At 32.0% G+C, this 25,351-nt stretch overlaps 1 protein-coding gene across 1 annotated transcript; it reads right to left on the minus strand.

The window, feature by feature from the left end:
- Window positions 1-3,621: 3,621 nt before the first annotated feature.
- LOC107063394 (protein BIG GRAIN 1-like A) lies at window positions 3,622-8,982 on the minus strand. Its single transcript, XM_015315233.1, has 2 exons — window positions 8,955-8,982; window positions 3,622-4,034 (listed from the first exon to the last, which is right to left on the minus strand). The coding sequence occupies exons 1-2, from the start codon at window positions 8,980-8,982 to the stop codon at window positions 3,622-3,624; spliced, it is 441 nt and encodes a 146-aa protein (XP_015170719.1).
- Window positions 8,983-25,351: the final 16,369 nt, after the last annotated feature.

Raw genomic sequence — 25,351 nt, forward strand, 5'->3', positions numbered from 1 at the left:
CGTTTACTTGTGCACATCCAAAATTAAAAAATATAAATGTTAGTTAAGACTAAGTTAAAATATACGGTTATGTATTATGCCTATTACTTACTTTATCAATCAATCAAACAATGTATGGCTGTAATTTTTGCAAGAAAGTAATCAAATAGAATCAAAATGTCAGTTCAATAAAATCAAATAATAATGTAGTCGGTTGGTGGATAGTTTGTGTTGTGTAATGGCTTCATCTCTTTGTTTTTGCTTCTTTTTGTTCTTTAAAACTAGATTAGATTTAAGACAAGAAGCTACATGCTATTTACTTTGTTGATTTGCTTGATTATGTTTTTATCTGCAATCCATGGGCTTCCATTAAAATACAATTATATTTTCATAATACCTCTCGACTACTTAACAAATGATGAAGAGTAAGGTTGTTCATGGTTATGGTTGAAAAATCAAATCGAATTACAATCCGAACCAAATCAATTAAAAAAAATTGATATTTGGTTTGGTTTTAAATTTTGAAAACCGATATTATTTGGTTTGATTTTACTTAAAAACAACCACAAAAATAACCAAACCAAACCGATAAATTAGCTATATAAATTTTATAAATATATTATTCATAAATAGAATATAAATAATTTGTTTAATTTTAATTAACTTAAGTCTTTAACTTTATCATTTTCTCAAGCCCAAAACTTTAGCCCAACTATAACAATCCTAAGTCAAAATCCATCAAAATTCATTTTAGTGTTTACCTACCCTACTTTATATAAAATAGTCACACTTTCTCTTAATTGAATCACATTGTTTGTGTAATGATAACTCTAGTATTGCTTAATTGAATCAACAATAGCTTTTCTGTGGATTATTCATATACTACGTGTTTGTGTCTATCGAGATACGTACGTCCTCAAAAAATTATTACTTTCAAACCGAATAAACAGAAAAACAGAACCAAACCGATGGTTATTTTTTTGTTTGGTTTGGTTTTAGAAATTTAAAAACCCGATTAGATTGGTTTGGTTTTGATTTTAATCAATAACCGATCCAAAACGGACCACGAACACCCTTAATGAAGAGCACTTCAATATAACTATTGGAATTATGAGTATATCTACTCAATTAACTAATAACATAAGCTATATAAATTAGGTTGAGTATAGTGTTAGAATTGAAATCACAAAGCGTTATGCGAAAGCTAATAATTACAAATATTGAGAACGATAAATTAGACGACAAAGAAATGTAACGATTGGGTTCCGTCGTTATAGAAAAGCCAACGGGGAAAATTTTTGGGTTGAAAAACTTTTTCATAGTAACTTGGAATTTCCTAACCTAGTCTATATTTGGACGAAATCGGAGTATGTGAGGTCTAGGAAAATATGGTAGCAATTGGGTGATCTAATAATGATTTTGATCACATGAGTAGATAGATAAGTCGTTAAGGAACCCGTACGACTTTACGGAATTGAATTCGGGAGAGTAGAACTCTTGGAATTGATCTTAGCGTGAACGGGTAGTTTCTGAGTGTCGTTGGTTGAAGGTGTGTTGTGAAATTGGGTCTTGGAATTATTAAAATAGCTCACTGTTTCGTGCAAGCCGCTTTGGCGGTGATTTATGTCGCCAGGGCGGGGTCGCTGTAGAGGGGTGGGGACCGCTGTGGTGGACCCGACGCGACTTAAGTCGGAAATAAACCTCAAAATGTCTTTATTTTGCACTTTTCGACTTTGAGAGTTAGGAGACGAACCCTAGGCGATTCTTGACAGTTTCCACCATCTTTAAGGCTAAAGGTAAGGTTTTAACTCTTCGAATCTATTTTTCGATCCGTAGAACGTAATCTAATGGGTAATTATGATTGGGGGGAGGGGGGGCTGACCTGGAATTTATGGTGGAAGCAGCCCTAATTTGGGTAGTGGGATCATGGGTATGATCTATAGGGTTGTTGGAATTGTTAGTAATCCGGGTAATTAGTGATTGTTTATTGATTCCCGTATTGTACGTGTATTGATTGTTTGTAGACCAAGAACAAGCGGAACAAATCCGGAAAGGGAAGAATCAAGTTTTTTAGGGTTTCAAGCTTGTTTCGAGGTAGGTTGGTTGTGATTCTATGATTGTGTAATGTATGTTTGTTCTTGCTTCATTATGATACATGTATGTATGCGAACGTTGCATTATTGATCACACTAATTGTAAATGAGAATATATGAATGATGAATGCCATAAATCGACCGACACCCCTCCGTCGGAAAATTATACTGCATAGTTAGATAAAAATATATTTTTTATGTATATATATTACATATTGACACTCCTCGACTCCTACACAATTTAACTTCTTTATATTTTGACACTCTTTAGTTGAAATTCTAGCTCCGCCATTGGCTCCCCACAGAATAAAGTATATTATTGTCATATTTCTTTTATTGCATATCTTATTGTAAGGCTTTAATAGTTATCACTTCATATTCATGTATTGATTCAGTTGAGTTGTTTTCAGTCCTTCAATTCAGTTATTTGTTTATTCGGCTATATTACATACTCGTATATTCAATGAACTGATGTCATTCGACCTGCATCTTTTTTTATGATGCAGATACAGGTGTCTGGGATCATCGACAGACGCTCCGTTGAGATCACTTCACACTTCTTGATAACTTTTCGTGAGACCTCCTTGCTTCCGGAGGACTCCATTTTATTATTCTATTTAGTAGTATTGAGGTGTCGTGGATCTTTTTCCGACACCTATCTTGAACAATAGAGGCTTCCTAGATAGACATAGTTATATGTTTTTTTCATGTTTTTCTCCCTATGATTTTATTGGAACTTATTCATGTTAAGTACTTCAAGACAATGTTTCAAAACTTTTATTTAAATGATTTAAATGCTCATCTATTTAAGGCTTCCGCATATCTTATTGAGTTTCATGTCTATAGTTAGTCAGACCAAGGGTTCACTTGGGGACCAACAATGGTTCTCAAGTCCCCGCCACGTCTAGGATGTAGGCTTGAAGCGTGACAATATGGTCCTGGAGAAATGTTATTCTCCCAATTATTTTAGCATATTCAATTTGAGAAACACTTAATTTCTTATTCCTTTTCAAGTATATGTTAGGATCATAAGTAGTTTTCACGGGAACTACATAAAAAATATTCCCTTTTAAAATAAATAAATATAATGAGACTGATATAAAGAGAAATCATTAACATTTCTTTTGATTTTCATGTTCATAGGGACTTCAGTGTAGCGATAAGAAAAAATCACTCAATAAATTATTGGATCACACACTTGGAGATAAGGATAGGGGCATGCTATACTCTTTAGAAAGTCCATTTCTTCTGCGTTTATTAATGATACTGATGTGGATTTCACTTCAACGGATATTGACTACCGTACCTCAAATGAAATCGGCTCACCTTATTTGTGTTTGTCTTAAGTTTAACTATCTACTTGTGCACATTCAAAATTAGACGAATGACAAAGTATTCATGTATTATGTCTTTTTACTTTGCATTCTCATTCATTAATAAAAATGCCAATAATAATAATACAATTTTCTCAATATATTTATTTAGTGTTACAAAAGTAAATTAACTACCATTTGCATTAAAGGCTAGATTAATACCAATATTTATTGTTTCATAAAGGCAATCCCATTAATCCAATGGAAGAAAAAATATCAATCTCAAACAGATCAGAACTTGCACAACTTGCACCTTCATCATAATCATCATCTTCATCTTCAATATTCTTGTGGGATTTTAGATGATCTTCATGAACATAATTTCTATTAATTCCTTTTATTGCCTCCACATTTTGTTGGTCCATATCCAACTTCTTGTGTCCACATGAAGAACAAGTTGATTTTGATTTTTTGTCCTCATCATTTGAGGAAATCTTTACTTTTTTCCCATTTGTAAAAAGTGAGCTCAAGAAATTTGATAGTCTACTTCCAGGAGAAATGGGCTGCTTAATTTTCTTCAAAGCTCTTGACTTTGTCTTCTTAAAATCATCTTCTTCATGTTTAAATTTTTCCTTTGATAGAGAAGAATCTGTTGAAAATTTAAATAGGGCATGAACAAAGTTTAAGTAAGTGTTAGAGAAAAGCTAATACTTGATATTGTCATAAAGAAATGATAAATAGGACAGGAAAAGAAAATTCATAGACGAGACCAACTGGGACCTATGTTTCTAAAGTCAACATATTATGTCCTTATTTTTTACTAGCAAATTGTGATTAAAAAAAATAGTAGTCTAGCAACAATTAATAAATAAGTCAAACTTTTGAATTATTGGCTCGACGTAATATCTTTATCAAAAATCCCTTAAGGACGAGCCAATATCTGATGGGACGCCTCTCTTGGAAATTCACATTTTCTACTAGTGAAATTATAAAGTGAATCACTTGCTACAATATGTAATAAAAGTGATCTTATAGTATAAAAAAATGAATGTTAAATATATGTGGACATATATACTCACCATAAAAGTTGAGGTCTTTGGGATATTGGTGCTTGTGATCAAACTTTTCTTGGCTAGTTGAAATGCAAGTTCTAATTGGTTTAGGCCTATTATTAAGACCATAGCGAAAAGAGTCACTATTTGAATTAAAGTTTCTTGATTTCTTCTCTTGGCCAGAATGGTCAATGGAATGGAAAATAGGCCTATTATAATAGGGTTTGACAAAAAGAGGCAATGAGCATAACATAATGAGAAATTGATTTGGATACACAATTATATATGACACCTTATAAGAAGAGGAAGAGAAGAAAACAATTGTGAGTGAGATTATTCTTATTCCACTTTGGGCTTTATATTACCTCTCAAGTTCCTATTCTAGGGGTAAATGAGGAACAATGGAAAATGAGTTCAAAAGTTTTTTATTTTAACCTTAAAAGTATCTGATATTCGAAACTCATTATTTGATTAATTTATATATATATCCTATTATATGTCTATAGTACTTTAAAAGTATGAAGGTCATTGAAATGTTAATTAATTTTTTTGTCCTCATTAAATACTAATGTTAAAATTTTTAAAATATTTTAAATAGATATATATATTATCAATGTCATCAAGAGTCTTTTCCACTACTCAATTAAATATCCATACAACATATACCCTTAAAATGATTACTCCTTAATATTTATGTTTAAAATTTTAAAATATTTCAAAATAAATGATGTTGAAGTCATTGTGAGTCTTTTCCACTACTCTAATAAGAGTTAGAGGTTAAAACTCATTTAAACTATCTTATTTTATGGAGTTTCATATCTGAACTATTGGGAGTGTGAAATTTCTACCTGAAGTGTCATCCAGATTTAGGGAAAACACTCCTAGACGTTGACTAGACCAAATATTTGTCTAAAAATACTTTTTAATTATCCATAAAATTTTCATCCACTTGACATATATAACAATTCTATTAGGTGACAGATTAATTTTTCTAATTTATTTTAAATTGAAATCCTTAAAACCCTACGCTATCCCCTTCCAAGCTAGAGATATATATTGACATCACGACAAAGATGAGACCACGACTCATGAAAAGGTGGAGAAAATAAGAAACCTTTGAACAACTGACAAAAAAGCATAAAGGTCAGTAACATGGAGGCATCTTTGTTGTTCATGTACAGAAGCAGTGAAGAGAGCTACGGCAAAGATCCCATATCAGGTTTAGGAAAGGGCCTGGTCTATTTGTTGTTTTTTCCATTTTTAGTAGTGGACTTGTCAAGGTTGGATACTAGCTGTTGGGGTGTAAGAAGGTGTAATTTCTTGTTTTGATTTTGGAAGCTATGAATAAAATATCCAAAACTTAAGCCAAAAAAAAAAAAAAAGGTGGAGAAGAAAATGGTGACGGTTGAAATAAATTAATTTATATGATGATAATTTTAACTTTTAATCTTAAATTTTTACCTAATATTAATTTATTTAGAATTGCTACGGTGAAATTATTTTTTTCATGTGGAGATCCATGTGGCAAAATTTTTAAACAAAGAGAGAGTGTAGTACACACATATTAAAAAATTAGTCGAGGTGTGTTTCACTAACTATTGGGTGATATAGCTAGTCAGGTAGGAAACTCATACTCTCAATAGTTTATGTATGAAACAAAAATAAATAAAAAGAATAGTTCAAGTGTGTTTTTGACCCTTTAACTCCTCTAATAAAGAATCTATTAAACTAGAAAACAAGACCACATTCCTTGATGATTATCAACAACTTGGGATATATGTAAATACAATTAATTTTATTTTTTCATTTGCTATAATTAGTTTTGTATTAGCTATCTTAACACTTACTTAAGCGATCTTTCCAATTACTTCTCCCCTCTCTTAATTCCTTTGCTAAGCTTCTATTAATTATATATAATCATAACCCCCAAATATTATGTATGTGTAATTTATGGCATCCTTTTATGAGTCCCATATATTCTTATATATACGTTTATTATTCTATAAGAAAATCAAAATAGGAATTTCTTGAAAAAATTATTATCTATTTCACGAACTTGATTAAATTGGCTTGCGCACACATTATTTGTGCATTTTGTAGTGATGTGATGAGAAATTGAGAATATAAGTACTTTACTGTTGTTTTTATATTTGTAGGGTTATATAGTTGAAATTGTAAAGCATTGACATATTTTCATATATTTTATTCCATTTTTGAGTTTGAAAGATTGAATATTTTAGACATCCAAATTCTTGATGATTATGAAGTATTCTTGAATGGTTGTATTTTATAATTAATATTGATTTTGTTTTTGTTTTCCTCAGCTCCGTTGAGGTCAAGGATAAGATTTCAACTAACCTTAACGGATCTTTCACGCTTCAAGTCAATAAAATCCCTTTAGGATTTGTCAATCCTAATATATAGTTGAAGGATTGTCACAAAATTTGAATTTGATTTTTCTTTTTTAAGTAATGATTTTATTTGAATTTCTTTAATTATATGTAAATTTGATTATTATTTTGTTTTATACATATATAATTTTGAAGTAGGTATCTAATATTATTTTCACTTGTAACCTTTTCATATAGTGGAAAACAATGTAGTATTCCTTCCTATCCCTACAACCACCCATCTAGATAATGTCTTAAAATGAAATATATCCAATGAGAAATGATACTTATATAGGGACAATCAAGCAAAACCAACATAGTTTAGATATTATATGTCCCTTTATATAAAATATTTGTGTGGTCTATAAACTTTTTAGTTCGTAACGTTATATATATGATAGAATTTCCGTTGTATCGACTATCGACGTGAATCGTAACATGTGATTCATATGATAAACGTATGGGGGACAATCTTTTCAATAATTAGTATGTACACTAGTACCTAAAATTTAAACATGTGATTCATATGATAAACTTTAATTTTGAGAGACCATGCATCTTCTCAATGATTATTGATTAGTATTGACACCTAAATTTTAATGGTGTATCGACTATACTTTCTTTAGTTTTGCCTCTTTGTCTTTTTTTTCTCTCTTCATAATAATCGCAATAATGAAATGTGTATGTACATATCAGGAAATAAAGTTTAAAATTTAATATTAAATATATAAATTAATTTGAATCGCACTAAGCTATGAAATATTATATGTCCCCTTATAGTTTATAACAAATCTTGCAAGTCGATCGGTAATCAAGTAGGTATATAAAAGTATTTATCAAATGATTGCTCTCTCTTATGAAAAATTGGTTACAAGAGCCATGCTAGCACGGATTCAACATATATTATTTTTTTGTCTCAATTTATGTGATATGAACAAAATATTAAGAGTCAATCAATTTCTTAATATGATTTTTAGATGTTTAAAGTTGTTAATTATTTAAATTAATAACTTTTTTTCATGTGGTATAGACATAATTTGAAGAGTCAATCAATCTTTTAATAAGACATTTAGATATTTAAGATTGTTAATTATTGTAATTTATAGTATTTTTTTAAAATATAATTATTATAATTTATAGTATCTTTTTTTTATGTAACTTTAATAATATATGTAATCTTGTTGTCTCAATTTATGTGGCATTGATAGATTTTTTTTTATCTGTTGTTAAAATTCAAATTAGAGGAGATTTGAGTTGGCCTGAAGTAATATATATATATATATATTGTTAATTATTATGATTTATAGTAAATATTTTTTGTAATTTTAAAATACATGACATACTAAAAAGAAAGTAAGATAAATAAATTAAAATAACGGAAAGAAATATGTGAAAAAAATTATTCAAATGAGCCCTTCTTTTTTACTACGAAAATAGTGAAGTGTAGAAACTTTATTTTAGTTGCGTGGAAGTACACAGAAGGACGACCAAAAGCTCCTCTCTTTATTGCCTTATTAATTAAAAAAAAATTGTAATACTTTGGACAATTTATGTAAGTATATATATACCTATAAAGTTGTGTGTGATGGTAAAATATTTGTCATTATTCCATTGGAAGTGGGAAGGTCTTATGAAATATTTTTTAATAACAATACATACATAATTCAAAACAATAATTGAAAGATACAATAGTACAATACATAACATAATATAAAATGATGTATTATAAGATGATGTAAAACAACAATTCATATAGATTATAAAAGTGGATGAGCAATGACAGAGTCGACTCCTCAAATGATCATCTAAGTTATTCTCATATGTTAAATACATTATTTATTTAAGAGAAAATACATAAAATCCCCCTAAATTTGGCAGCTCAACTTAATTTAACACTTAAATTATACGGACGTTTAAATATCATTCTTAACATTTTTGAAGTGATTTTATTTTCCACCTTGAGATCATAACACCACTCTCACCCGCCACATCATAGCCACATAAGCGTCACATCATAATCATGTAGGCACCACGTCATTGATTCTTTTTTTTTTTTTACTTATTCACCATTTTTTCAAACACTTTTTAAAATTAATTACACCAATTAATTAATTTATAAATACATACCCCCTTCTTCTTCCTTGGTGTTCACCATTTCACTTTCTTTTCTTCTCCATCACTATTAAACAATTGTTTTAAATAACTTTAAAGAAGAAAATTCATTATAATATTCACATTATCTTCTTCGAATCCTCCTCACGAATTTATCCTTTTGGGGAATAAATTTTTTTGAAAATCAATTTTTTCTTGACAACTCAAATAAGAAATGAAGATTGCATAAGAAAGTTTATCAAAAAAATTTAAATTCTATGAGAAATGTTTGAATGGATCTAGGAATCAAAATGGGTTACTCAAAATTAAACAAAATTTACATTTGCAAAGTCGACATCAATAATATAAAGTGAAATCGATGTCAATAAAATGACGTTGGTATCGATATTTACGAATTATACTAGTGGATGGAAGTGGAGAGAAGACAACAAATTGAAAAGAAATTTTCTTAAAGAAATTTAAAAAGGGACCCACAAATTTCATTTACCTCTAAATAAGAAAATGTACATATTTTCTTAAGAGTTAATATATCAAGAAAAATTATTTAAAATATTAGTTATATATTGACCAATAAAAAAAGGCCATGTGTAGGACTTTGTTTTTCGTTTTTTTTCACGCGCTTTACACTCACTCTCTCTGTCACGTCATTCCTTAGGAGGTTTTTAAATCACTTGAAAGATGTTAAGGGATATTTAAACGCTCGTGTAATTTAAGTGCTAAAGTAAATTGTACTGTCAAGATTAGGGTTTTTTTCCGGGTGTTTTCTCTTTATTTAATATACACATAGTTTGATAATCTTCATATCTAAAAAAAATTAGAGGAGATTTGAGTTGGCCTGAAGTAATATATATATATATATATTGTTAATTATTATGATTTATAGTAAATATTTTTTGTAATTTTAAAATACATGACATACTAAAAAGAAAGTAAGATAAATAAATTAAAATAACGGAAAGAAATATGTGAAAAAAATTATTCAAATGAGCCCTTCTTTTTTACTACGAAAATAGTGAAGTGTAGAAACTTTATTTTAGTTGCGTGGAAGTACACAGAAGGACGACCAAAAGCTCCTCTCTTTATTGCCTTATTAATTAAAAAAAAATTGTAATACTTTGGACAATTTATGTAAGTATATATATACCTATAAAGTTGTGTGTGATGGTAAAATATTTGTCATAATAGCATGTTATTGATAATCTTCATATCTAAAAAAAATAGCATGTTAATTTGTGAATTATTTCTACGACTTGAATGATCATAGGAGGAATTGACCCAAACAAAGACTTTGACTTCCAAAGTTGAATTAACGCATATCCATTTTGGTGAAGGTAGATAAAGTGTTGGATTTAGAGCGTAAGCTCCAGGTTGATTTGAATTCAATAATTTCAATGAAGATCTGTGTATATAATATTATATATAAAAATTAATTGAATCTAAAGAATAAAATATATTGTATAAAATATCAAACTAGAATCTATAAATTTATATACTGAATTCACATTGTCTGAGCAACTAGAGCAAGTGGTTGAATTAGGTACGGAAGATATTCTTCAATTTTTTATTTGAGGTTCGATATTCGTATTGTAATTTGATTAAAATTAAATTCATGTCATACAGGCCCTATTTCTGAGAGGAACACATCCAACATAATTTTTTTCATTTTCAGAAGCTCAAATATCAAATTTCTGATTAGATATAGAGAAATTTCAACCATTCATGTGGAATAAATTCAACCAATACTGCCAATGCAAAAAGATAATTTTTGTGTGGTAAAAAATATAACAAGAAAACTAGTGGAAGTCATTCAAACAACATGCCACTTTTTCAAATAATGAAAGATAAAAAAAGCTAATAATATTACTAATATACCAATCAATCAAAAAATATAATGTGTGAGTCTAATTTTTGCAAGAAAGCAATCACATAAAAAAACAAAGTGTTTAGTCCAATAAAATCAATTAATAGTTTAGTCGGTACGTTGGTGGATGGCTTTTCAATTTTTGTATGAGAAATATATGTAATTAACACATGTTATATACTTTCTTTGATTTGTCTGATATTATTTTTGTCGACAACACATGGAATATCATACTAGAACAAAAGCTAAGCATCCAGATCTCGTGAAGATGTGGGGGGTGGGTGTCCAAAACTTGTTGGCCTATATACTAAGTGCATCAAATTTTATGGGGTAAGGGTGAATTGGAGGATCCTATGTATATGTACCGACAACACATTTAGGGTAATTTCATAAATGAGATTTAGATAGAATATAATATATGCAAATTGCGTGGCCGATGCACTAGCAAAGGAGGGATCGAAAACTAATCAAAATAATTTCTTTTTGTTCTTGGAAGTTCCGTCGGTGTTTGTTTCGAAAAAGTTGGACGCAGACAAAGGATAAACCATTTTTGTTAGATCACAAAGGCCAACTCCACTTCTACTAATTATAATAGATATGATCCTATTGTATCCCCTAAACGCTACTAGCAGGCGTACAACTCTGCTTCTCCATGTACTGATGCATATTAATCATTAATATAAGTATTTTTTGTACCAAAAAAAAAAAGGGTAAAGACATGGAACAATATCATAGGGAGCATCTCAAAGTATTCTGAATAAAGAAATGTAACCACAACAAAATAATATGATCGATAATTGATGTGCAATAAAGCAACGTAAACATACATCAAAGGATAATAAACTCCTTGAGTATGGAAATATAAGTAAAAGGCATGCTCAAATATCAACTAACCTCCCATCTTAGTACATATCTTCCACAACCTTCTATGTAATATCACGTTTTTGATAAGCTGAAAATTGAGATAAGTCATGTCTAAACAACACGCTCCCTAATACTTTTCGGTCTAACTTTATCTCTCTTAAAATGATCTATGGCCAACCCTTCATACCTCCGAAGTGGAGCTTACTTGTATTTTATCTTCACATGTCCGAACCATCTTAGCTTTGCTTCCGCATCTTGTCTTCCACTGAGGTCACTCTCACCTTGTCACATATATCTTCATTTCTAATCATATCACTCCTAGTATGACCACACATCCGACACAACATCCTCATCTCCGCAACTTTTATCTTGTGAAAGTGAAATTTCTTGACCGGCCTACACTCCACTCCATACAACATAGTAGGTCTAACCAACTCTATAGAACTTGCCTTTATCTTTACGTGTCACCTTCTTTTCACACAAGACTCCGGATGGAAGCCTCTATCTCATCCACCCAACACCAATTCAATGTGTGATATCACCCTCTATCTCTCTATCTCCTTGAATAATTGACCCAAAATACTTGAAACCCACTTTCTTTAATTTGTGATTGCCTGTGTATCAGGTCTTACCTCCACACTAGTCTCATGTGCTATGTGTCACGCTCTTAGCCTACACCCTGGGAGTGGCCAACACTCAACGTCATTGTTATCATGAGTGTACCAATAGCATGGCATACATGATCATACATTTAAACATGAGCGGAAGAATACATTTGAAAGCATTTGAAGAGACAAGTTTCATAAGAAAATCAAATTCATAACGCAAGTCATAGAAATTCAAAACCATTGTCAAAAGATATGAAGGCTCAAATGTAATATAATTATTCGTCTATCTATGAAGCTTCTAAAATAATTGAAAAATACCTACCAGGACAAGGCCCCCGAATACCTTATGCACATAAACATAAAATACTGAAAAGATAGACTATGCCCCAAGAAAATAGAAAGGGGCTCACCAATAGAAGAAGATATGGAACCTAGCAAGTTGCTTGATATCATGTCTATGTACCTATGCCTGCATCAGTAAAAGATGCAGCGTCGCCGACAAAAGGGACGTAAGTACATATGAAATTGTACTATATGTAAAATGACGGAATAATGAAACATAAACATACATATCAAAGATCAGTAGAAGAAGTTAACATAGTTATAATCGTAACATATGAAGGTTAAGAGATGAAGTTGTTCAGAATGCCTTAAGGATGCTTCTTTCATCATATTTTAGTTCATAATGGGAGTCTAACAGTGTAACCGACATAAATCACCATGTGCGCGCATGAAGTTTGATCTCGGCCTGATCAACTACGTTATCTCATACCCGATTAAATTTAAATTCGTGTATTGCAAAAGCCATTTCAAAAATGACGCTTTCAACAAGATTTTTTTCATTTTCAAAATATCAGACATAAAACTTCTAATTAAGAGTTCCGGATGATATTGCAACTTGCAATTATATAAATTTAACCAATACCTGACCATGCAAAAATAATTTTTTTGTCTAGCCAAAAATATAACAAGATAATTAGTGGAGGTCATTCAAGCGCATGTCAATTTTTCAAATAATAAAGGAAAAAAGTGATAATAATATTACTTATGTTTCGATCAATCAAACCAAACAATAGGGAGTAGTCTGTTGGTGGGTTGGCTTTGCCCAACCACGTAGCATTGTGCGCTGAATGAATTGCTGAACTTATTTGTTGGTTGCTGGGTTGGCTTCATCTCTTTGTTGTTGTTTCCTTTTGGTTTCTTTCATAATTATTGTTCTTAAAAACTATAGATAAGATTGAGTAGGATCAGTGGTGGAATCAGAATTTTTATTAAGAGGTTCAAAATTTGAAGCATGAAAGAAGTCAAATGTGGTTCAACATTTACTATTTATACATAAGAAATAATTTTAATCATATATAAATAATGTAATTTGCTGCTGAAGGGGTTTCAGATGAATCCTCTTGGCACTTGGCTCCGCCCTTGGATATGGAATATTTGTTCACTCCCTCCGTTTTAATTTGTTTGTCTTACTTTCAGTAATTAGTCCATTTCAGAAAGAACATTTATTTTATTTTTTAAAAACCTTTCATTCTAATTTTTGCATATGAAATGTTTAAGACCGGCCACATGATTAAATAATATTTTTGTACATTCTATACATGGATATACCTTTAATTAAGATCACAAAATTGAAAAGTTCTTTTACTTTCTTAAACTTCGTATCAAATTAAAACCAGATAAACAAGTTGATACAAAAGGAGTACCAATTATATATAGGATTATTTGTAAATTTGTTTCATTCTTGAGCCAAGTTTGATCTGTAATAGGGTGAACAACATGCAAATAAAAGTTCTTTCTATGCTCATAAGTTTAGATATGTATATTAATGCAAAATTTAAAAAATAACGATAGAAAACAATTGGGGAACAACAAACAAATAATATCTAGATTTCTTTTATTTGATTTTCAAACTTAAACCTCAATAATGATAATGAGATGATAATGTTGTTGCTAAAATTGGTTGTCTTGTCAATCGTTTCTGCTTCAAGCTGCAACGTGACAACCTAAAATATCTTAACAACTCAATGAATTGGAATGACTTCCAATAATTAATTGTATTAAGTATTCAGGGGCTTTAAATTGTTGACATAAAATACATAATCTACATAATTTGAAATTTAAAACAACCTAAACTATCTTAACAACTCAAACAACCTAACTAAAATTCAAAATTCATATTCATCTTAAACTAAACAACTTATTATGCTAAAAACAATAATAGATTGTAGTGAGTAAAAGCAAATTTCAACACTCTTTTTGTTTTAGTTACTGCAATTTTAAAAACTACTCCTCCTCATTTTTTACTCTAGCAGTTGATGGTGAATTTTTTACTCTTTTTTCTTCTTTTAATCTTGTACTTTAAAACACCTTCTATGTCATTGTCTTGTGTAGAAGTTCTTTTTTAAAGAGCTTTTATTTAGAGAATTGTAGGATTGATGTGTTGCTGTAAGTATTTTTCTTCCGCTATGACATAGGTTATAAAATATAATTTCATTTTCATTGACCAAGTATGATAATTTTTGTCTGTGCTTTAAGAAAACAACGTAAATTGTTGAAGGTAAAAAAAATGAAGGTATTACTGATATTTGAGATTCTTTTTTACATCAATTCCTAGAAAATCAAGGACAAAAACAATCACAAAAAAAATTGTGAAGAACGGTCAAAAAGTTCAATCCATCAACTAATTGGGTTGGCTACAAAAGAAGAGCAGGGAAAACAATTCAAAGGATCCTGATCAGATATTGGGTGACATATATACTCTAGTTTTTTAGATGGCAGGGACATCAATGTCTCAAAAGTATGATGGAGGGTATCTGCATACCATTTAAGATAGTTCGGGAGTATATTTGTCCTTTTTCCCTTATAAGAAACAATGGATAATATGGGAAATATGGATATTCATATTAGGTTTACCCATTTTTATTCATATTAAAAACGAGTCAATATTTTTACCCTTTTTACCTGACTTATATTAAATCGATTCATATTCAACTTGACTCACTTGTTTACCACCAATCCACCATAATTGTATATATCATCACAAAATAAAGGCATTTGTTGAGGTAACGTAGCTTAATTGTATGAGATTAGCTAATATACTCTCGTGCCTTATTCCTTTGGACACCCAACCAATTTTATATTAATTTTTTTGGTTATTATCTTGGTATTCCATGTATTTTTTATGCATCTCGACTAATTTCATGACATATTTGTCATCTTCCACCAACAATATATATTAAATAACTTTGTTAATTCTGTCAACTAATACTAGGATAATTGAAAAGAAATTTTCTAGCATTTTTGGTCTCTGCTGAAATCTGAAAATGAGACCGCTTAACCAATATTTTTTTTTAAAATCATCTTTTTCAAGTCAAAACTTCATATCCAAGACAATGTACATATATTATCTCAAACTAAAGGCATTTGTTGAGGCATTTGCACACACAAAATTACATATTGTGACTTGATCAACAAATTTCCTAAATTAGTGATCAACATATTGTGAATGCAAGGTAAAGCCACAACATGAATTTGCAACTAATTAATCGATTAGTACAGTACATACATCCTTCACTGAATAATCAATTTTCATTAGACGTTTTTCGTCAAGAAATACAAACCATTGTAACAAAACTCCCCTTCTATTACAAAATGTAGTAAAAAGAAATAACTATAATCTCGAAATCTTAAACCTCAATAAATGATAACGGGATAATGTTCTTGTTGGGGTTTATTTGCCCTGATTTCTTACCATAAATAAGTTTTCCTTCTAGGAAATGGTTTTAATATTTTGAGTAGTCATTTTCTTGTAGGAAATGTTTTAGGACTCTATAAATATAGGTTTGTTCCTTCTAACTTAATCAGCATTCACAATGTTGTCCTAAGGTTTTGATAGTTGCGGTTATGAGGGAGAATTTTGTGTACCTCCTTGTATTCAGAGTGAATTGGTTGAGGTTGTTTCTCTCTGTAGTCTCATATTTATAGTGGATTGTTCATCTCCTTTGTGGACGTAGGTCGATTGACCGAACCACGTTAAATTTGTTTCTTTTGATGTGTTTCTCGTTTGTCTTCTTACTCGTGATCTTTAGAGGTTTGCTTTGCTAGCTTCTGCATTACACCTGCTTATGTTCGATCCTAACAGTTCTCAACAATTACTAACCTCTATTAACTCATGAACACTCTTATGAACTATCAAGTGTTGCATTACATAATTATCGCGATAGAGTGAAGGAATTATAAAATCTTCCGATCCAAACTTCTCCTCTGTGAAGTCGAAGTAACGAAATTTTCTCCTCCAATAAAGTATCCCATTGACGAAAATACAATTTATACATTCTTTGTTAATAGAACGAGAAAAAAAAAATCCACCACTTAATTCTATTTTTTCTACGGGAATTGGTTCCTAGAGTTAGAATCTCAGCCTCTAGCTTCCAACTATACATATTGTATTTTTAAAAATGTAGCAATTTGTATTTTTTTCATGACGATATCAAATCCAAGATAAAACATTATCGTGTGCCCGTAACAATTTATTAGAGGTTTGGTCTCACCCGTGCTGACATTGTGTAAGTAAATAATTCTAGTGTGTTTTTGATAAAAACATACAAGGCCATTGCAATGATTCGAGCAGATAATGATGTTGGGAGGAGGTAAAGATAGTTCATCTGTTATAGGGGATGAACACGGAAAAAGAGGCAGCTTAAACAAGATGCGGGGGGGAGACGGACGGATATGAGAACGAGCAATGTGAAAATTGATAAAGTTGAAATCATGTGAGTATCTCGAATACTATATCATCTCCACATTGAACTATGGAACTATTTTTATAGAGATTCGTTCCATGTTTGTTTGTTTATACTGCCATTAATTATATTTATAAAAGTCGTATGCTACAAGGTTTCTCCATCTTTATACTATTTTTTTCAGTTTTACTAAAAGTTTTTTTATAAATAAGTAAATAACCATATAACCAGCAATGTGGAAAAAATATTCAAAGTCTTAGAAAGTGAAATTTCTAGTCAAATAGGTTTATTACTATTATACATAGTAATAGGACAAACTAAATATATTTCACTATCATATATACATATTTTATCTTTAGTTTAATCTTTTTTACACATAATATCACTTTTTAATAATTATATCATTTTTTTAGAAGCTAAATCAGATACACAATTTTTTTAAATATGGTATTGAACAATTATCTTTAAATCTAATCTCCTTAATTAATTGATATTAACAATTCAAGTTTTACTTAATCTCTCATCTCAAGTTCATCTCCCCATTCTCTTTCTTTCTTCCTTCTCCCTCATAGATCTCTTCACTAAACCATAAAAACATTGAATTGAAAATGGAGCAATACAATCTGATTGTTGAGCAATACAATTTTTCTTGGGTATTTATTTGTACAAATTATGATTTCCTTTTTCTTTGTTTGAGAAGTAAAAATAGGAACAAAAATTCTGTGGTCATAAAATTGTTTGATTGACAGGTTCAGGGAACCTAAGCCGGCGGTGGTGTTTCATCGTCGGAAAAATGAGAATGGATATTACAACAACTATATGGTTAACGAAAACAGGTTATTAGAATGGAAAAAAAGGAAGTTGAAAGACAAGATCCAGAGCCATATCAGCGGTGGATTCCAGTTCCATACTTTGTGAATTAAGGATGATCTGTAGCAGTGGCGGATCCAGGATTTAGACTCCGTGGGTGCCAAATAGACTTATCGATTAAATTAATTTTATATTTGATTAAATTATTCGTCTTTTCGATATAAATTAATTTTAGTTCTCTAATTTTTCTTAAAAGAACGTGTGCAACAATTTCCTTTTTCTTAAAACAATGTCTTTCTCAAAAAAATAGGTACAAATGGAATTCGAACCCGCAACATCAGCCTTCTAAAGTTGCCCTCCTACCGTGGCACCACAAGCCAATTTTGTTCTGTGGGTGGCACGCTTTATATAAATATAAATATTATATAAATATACCTATGTATATATAGAGTTTCCGTCGAAGTTCGGGGGTGGCGTGGCACCCCCACATGCCTTAATAGATCCGCCTCTGATCTGTAGAGATACAGTTTGTTAGACGTATCTAAATATTCTATGTATTTGTCCTTCATTTATGTATCTCCCTTTCTTCTATGTATATATCCTTATTCTATATATTTGTTTATTTATTAAATTTATATGTAATTATCGGTAAAAAGAATTTTCAGGGTGAGACAGATTACTCAAATGAAATTGTCTTTCTTCAACACTATTTGTTATAACGGATTAGTAACAACTGTAATTGGGTTTAAGCAGAACTCTACACCAATTTTCCCTTAATACTTATGAATTTCGAACCGAACTATAATAAGGAAATCAGTTATCAACCACAACAAGAACAATATATGTTAAAACCGATTTCATACTCAATAATAAATAATAAAAAAAATATGGATTATATAACATGTACAGTTTCTATGCAATTTCATAATAAACAATATTTTTTCAATAAAAAAAAAATCGCTCATCAAAAGAACAACATGATATATATAGATTTAATCAAATATGTATCGAAATCATGGACTCTTATTACATGATCAATTATATGTAAGAAGACTCTGATATCAATTATTAGAATATGCACAGCGGAACATGATTCGACATCACGAACATACATAATAGCATAATAATGTAAATTGAATAAATTGTTAAACTTTAACCTTTTGAAGATTTCACACAACTCATTCAGGAACAGGAACTCCGGAATTGCAGCTTTCTACTAAATCCTGACTATCTCTCTCAATCAAGTCTTGTGTGGGCAAGAATATTTTCATAAAATGATGATCTTTCCTTTAGAACCACCACCCTATTTATACTTTTCATTAGAGGAGAAATGTTTGAAAGATAAAAACGTTTTCAGTCATGATCAATAGTCATTAACAACCATTAAACACCACCGATAGCTATTAACAACAATTTTTACTTCTTTTATCTTTTAAGGAAATAAAAAGATGCAGTATTTTCCTTTCTTCTTTTAAGGAAATAAAAGGTTTTTTTCCTCTTTTAAACTAATAGATAATTTAAAGGGCTTTATTTTTTGTTAATTTAGATTATGCCACATCAATTGAAATAGGTGAAATAGTAAACTCTCGTTTGGCTAGATTTTGAAATGGAACATTTGAAGTCGAAATAATCGATATGAATATTGTGTAATTCATATTCCCAATAAAAAGTACCCCATTAAGGAAAATACAATACATAGAAAAATAATTGGGAGAAAATATGTCAATCGTTAATTATATTTCTCTACATGAGTTGGTTCCTAGAGATAGAATCTCCCTCTTTAGTCGACCATTGTTAGTTAAAAATATGAAGCTATTTGTATTTTTCTATGAATTATCAAATTTGAGAAACAGGTTACGAGTGTGCCCATAACAATTTATTAGAGAAGACAAATAAGCGTTAATCTCCCTCGTGGTGATATTGTATAAGTAAATTTGAGACCTATATAAAAACCATCAAGGCTATTACAAAATATTGTATCTGAATTAGGGGTGTCAAATGGGAGGGTTGGATTGAAATTGAAGATGTTAAAATGGAAAGAAATAGAAATCGAATTGGGTCATGACCCCCCAAGTTTACTTTAGGCTCAAATGAACTAAAAATTGGGTTGGGTAATGACCTCCTTAATCTCAATAATTTTAACGTATTGTTATTTAACTTTTATGTCCACAATTTGAATTTCAACTCAAGAAATTTTTAAAAAAAAGTTACAAATGGATAGACGAATCCTAGAAGATATAAAATAGACATATCTTCAATATAGAAACATGCAATACATCAATGCAAATAAAGAGTATCTTAAAACGGGTTAACATTGGAGATTAAAATGGGATCAATTGAATATTCTTTTAAAATAGGTTTAGGTTTGAATGAGTTGAGATTGAACCCAATTCAAATTATTTTGAGCCCAACTCATAAAATTCTAGGTGAATTGGGCAGATTACTTCTATTTGGATTCATTTTGACACCCCTAATCTGAATAATGATGAGGTGCGAGTTGTAGAGAATATTTTTCTTATTCATGTGCTCTTGGGTACTAGGACAATAGTTAAAACAAGAGGCAGGTGGCTGAGGGAGAACAAGCAATGTGAGACTTGACAAAGCCGGAATCTTGTGATATCAAATCTTTAGAAACACAAGTGAATCACATCAGAGAACCAGGGGGTGTGGGGTTGATAAGTCTTAATGCTCCCAAATGTATTTATGATCTCCTCACAAGTGCAGGGACCCAGTCCTCTGCAGAGTATGCTCGTTCAGGGTCATATGCTATACAGCTGGCAAGCTATCACATCAGAGTTTGGTGAGGTCGTCAGTGTACCACACCAATCACAAAGGACGAGGTTGTTTGTACATCGGTCAATAACTTTTAATGGTTGATAAATTCAACACAACAAACAACAAATAATTCATTCACGCAAAGAGAGAGATTCAAGCTTCAAAACAGCAAGGGACCTAATAGATTGCTTTATTACTTCCTCAACTAGTTGTTACTTTGATTCCTTGTATTTATGGTTATATTATAGGAATTGTTTCGCTTGTGATGGAAATGTTTCAACCTTGGGTGAATCACTGTAAGAACTTAGTTGAGGGCAACTTAGTGTCTTACGTCAAAATCTATATTAATAAGTTGAGTTAGTATAGTGGGCAATGCATGCATTGTTTTGGCTCATTGAGTGATAGTGTATTACTCAGAATAGAGATTAGTAGGTTAATCTCGTGTGTGTTGTAAATTGGGTTTTACTTTGTCTTGTGAAGTTTAGTAAAAACTGTTTGAAAAATCCTGTGAGACAGGTCATGGTTTTAATCCCTTGAGCAAGGAGATTTCCACGTAAAGTTGTGTGTACCATATTTACTTTCAGTACTTATTTACTTTCCGTTATTGTAATTGTGCTAAGGACCTGGTCCTATCATAACTCGTGGACGCATACATTCTAACAAATGGTATCAGAGCTTGACTTTTCTAATTGGGTAACACCAAGAAAAAAAAAGATCATGAAGGAATGACTTCTCCACCCAACATGGAAGAAGGTCAGTCAACTACCAGACCACCTCGTTTCAACGGACAGTTTTATGGTTGGTGGAAGAATCGGATACATGACTACATCACTACTAAAGCCACTGAGCTGTGGGACGTGATTCTTGATGGACTGTACATTCCCACAAGATAGGTAACATATGGAGAGCTTACTAAGATGGTTTCCAAAACCAGAAAGAAATACAATGAAATGGACAGGAAGAAGATAGAGAAGAACTATAAAGCAAAAAAGATTATGGTATGTGGAATCGGCTCGAATGAGTACAACAGAATTTCTGCTTGCGAGACAGCCAAAGAGATATGGGACTGTCTCAAAACAGCCCATGAGGGAACGACACAAGTGAATGAGTCTAAGGTTGATATGCTTACGACTCAATATGAGGACTTCTGTATGAAGAAAGGTGAAACCATTCACGAGATGAATTCAAGATTCACTTCCATAACCAACGGACTGCGATGTCTTGGTGAGCCTATCCCACCAAGCAAACAAGTTTGAAAGATTCTCAAAGTACTTCCCAAGTCATGGGAGAGTAAAGTGAATGTTATAACTAAAGCAAAAGATCTGAAGGTGCTCACCATGGATGAACTGATTGGAAATCTCCAAACCTACGAGCTGAACAAACAACAGGGAGAAAGAGAAATCAGTGGCCTTGAAAACATCTTCAAACAATGGGACTGAGGAGGACGACGAAATGTCATACGTTACTAGAAGGTTCCAAAAGATTATCAAGAAGCACGGAGGCTTTCAAAAGAAGGGCTCAAACAACAGAGCAGCAAATGCAAATGTTCTTTGTCATAAATGTGGCAAATCTGGTCATTTTATGAAGGACTGTTCAAGTCAGAAGCAGGAAACTCAGGACTTCAGACCTCGAAGAAGGGACCAGGTCCTAGACCATGCCAAAAGAAAGGCTCATGTTGATCAACTAGTGAAGAAAGCTTTGGCTGTCTAGGGAAATGCATCCAGCGAATCTGAGGAAAAGGCAGACAACTATGAAGATGTTTTGATGATGGCTGTCGAAGAATGATGAAACTGTGTTCAATTCCATTTTCTCACTCATGGCAAAATCTGATGATGAAGAGGATCTAGATGAGGTAACCCTTTTCGATCTCAAAAATGACCTATACACTCTTTCCATTAAAAGATTGAGAAAACTTGTTGTTGTATTAATTGACTCAGTTGATGAATTAACTTCTGAAAATTTGATAATAAGTGAAAAACTGAGTTTCTGTGAGGATGAAAACTCAGCTCTTAACTCTCAAATATCTGAAATGAGTGTTAGGATAGGTATCCTAGAGACTTGTAGTTTACAACCCAACGAGGAACCTGGTACCTCTGAGGGTGGGAAGCGAAAACTCAGTAACTCTGAGGTTGAGCTAGAAGAGAAACTGAAGACCTTTGTGTCTAAGTTAGTTGTCTCCCTTGAAAGAAACTCTTAACTAGTGAAGGATCTATGTAAGATCAAAGAAGAGTTAAACCACTCCTTCAAATGCACTGATTCGTCTAAGATATTATCCAACTTAGCAAATCAGAAGTTCAACAACAAAAAAGAGTTAGGTTGTAGACAGATAGAGCCTCCCTACAATCCCCACGATAAATATGTATTTGTCTCTGATAATCTTTTGTGTACCCATTGTGGAAAAAATGGTCATATGAAAGAAAAATGTGAGATTCTGAGAGGAGTAAAAGAAAGGCAGGAGAATTATCTTAAATCGAGAAAAGTTTTTGTAAAAAAGAAAAGGGTACCTGGTCCCAGTTACCATTTTAGCAAGAACACTTTGCCCCCAAGGACAATAAGGTTTCTCATTAAGCCTTTTGACAGTTTTTGGGAACTCCCTCTAAAGTGGGTTCCTAAGACTAATAAGTGATTCTTGTGCAGAAGAGAGGAAACAGTTAGTGTTGGTACATGGACTGTGGGTGCTCAAGGCACATGACTAGAGACACTCTAAGCTTTCTCTCTTTGGAAGCACACCAGGGTGGTGGTGTGTCGTTTGGTGGTGGAAAAAAGGGTTTCATTCTTGAAATTGGCAAGATATGAAGAACAAATGATCACTCCATAGACAATGTACATTATGTGAATGGTTTTAAATACAATATTTTAAGTGTATCACAAATTTGTGACAAGGGAAATGAAGTTAAGTTCATGTCTGATAGGTGTTTGGTTACAATCTGTGTAACTAACGAGGTTGTTATGTCTGCCAAAAGAGTCAAAAATATGTATGTTGCAGATCTTGACTCGGTAGAAGGGGACAATCTTTCATGCCTAAGTGCTCAAGCTGACAATGCAAATCTATGGCATAAGTGATTGGGTCATGTGAGTACATCTTTGCTGAACAAGCTTGCTGCAGGGGACCTGGTCCGTAGATTGCCAAAGCTAAAGTTTTCTGATGATAAAGTTTGTGATGTCTGTGTAAAAGGGAAACATGATCATCCTTCAAAACCAAGAAAGGTGTGAACACAACCAGACCGTTAGAACTAATCCACATAGATCTACGTGGACCTGTCAGAGTTCAAAGAGAGGAGGTAAGAAGTATATTCTGGTAGTTGTTGATGATTTCTCCAGGTTTACCTGGAACATATTTCTGTGGACTAAGGACGAGACAGTCGAACTTCTGATCACATTTGCCAAAGCAATTCAACTAAAGATAAACTGCAAGATAGCTAGCATCAGATCTGACCATGGCACAGAGTTTGAAAACTCTCAAATTGAAGGCTTTTGTGCTGAAAATGGAATCCATCACAACTTCTCTATGCCAAGAACTCCCCAGCAAAATAGAGTTATTAAAAGAAAAAACAGAACATCGGTGGATATTTCTAGAACCATGTTGATTGACTCAAGGATGGCAATGAATTTTTGGGCAGAAGCAGTCAACACAACATGCTATGTTACAAATAAGTGTCTTATCAGGTCCATGATCAAGAAAACACCTTATGAGTTGCTGAATGACAGAAAACCTTCAATTGCTCATTTGAAGAATTTGGTTGCTAATGCTTTGTACTGATTAATGGAAAGGATGACCTTTGGCAAGTTTGATGCTAGGAGTGATGAAGGGGTGTTTGTCCGGTACTTTTTTACCAACAAGGCATGCAGAGTTTTTAACAAAAAAACTCTATGTGTTGAAGAGAGCATGCATGTGATATTTGATGAGTCTGATGATTAAGGTAATGATGAACACAAAGAAGACACTGAATTGGAGGAGTTGATTAAGGGAAAACTAAACAAGGCAATCCAAAATCTTAGAAGCAAATAGGTTGTAAGGGAAGACGGTGTAGAATTCGCGGAAGAACCTGGTCCCTCTGGTTTAGGTCAGGAAGTATTATCTCAAAATACAGAGTGTGAAGAAGGTGAATCCGATGTTGATGCTGAAGAAGAGATAACTAGAAAGTCTGGATGGAAACTTCAATCTTCACATCCGCTGGACAATCTCATCTCCCCACTTGACTCCCGAATACAAACTAGATCCAAAACAAGAATCTAGTTGCATATTCAGCCTTCATATCAACCATTGAGCCTAAGAACATCAAAGAGGCCTTATATGATGCAGATTGGATGACATCAATGTAGGAAGAACTTCATCAGTTTGAGAGAAGCAAAATATAGCACCTGGTCCCCAGACCTCTCAACAGAACCATAAATGAGACTAGGTGGGTCTTTAGAAACAAACTTGATGAGCATGGGATCATTACCAGAAACAAGTCAAGACTTGTGGTACAAGGATATAATCAAGAGGAAGGGATTGACTATGACGAGACCTTTTCTCCTGTAGCCAGAATGGAAGCCATTAGAAGCTTGATATCCTTTACTGCCCACATGGAGTTTAAACTGTTTCAAATGGATGTCAAGAGTGACTAATTGAATTGGCATTTAAAAGAATATGTGTATGTTAAACAACCTCCAGGTTTGGAAGATGCTGATCTCCCAAACCATGTACTTAAGTTGGATAAAGTTATGTACAGTCTAAAGCAAGCTCCAAGAGCTTGGTATGAGCGC

Source organism: Solanum tuberosum, unplaced genomic scaffold (assembly GCF_000226075.1).
Source record: "Solanum tuberosum cultivar DM 1-3 516 R44 unplaced genomic scaffold, SolTub_3.0 scf00344, whole genome shotgun sequence".
In the NCBI taxonomy this organism is placed as follows: Eukaryota; Viridiplantae; Streptophyta; class Magnoliopsida; order Solanales; family Solanaceae; genus Solanum; species Solanum tuberosum.

Excerpts from the sequence above, each read along its gene's own strand:
- LOC107063394 (XM_015315233.1), bottom strand. The coding sequence starts at position 8,982 with ATGGTGAACACCAAGGAAGAAGAAGGGG. Across the intron at positions 4,035-8,954 it reads CACCAAGGAAGAAGAAGGGG|ATTCTTCTCTATCAAAGGAA; the intron begins GTATGTATTTAT and ends AATTTTCAACAG.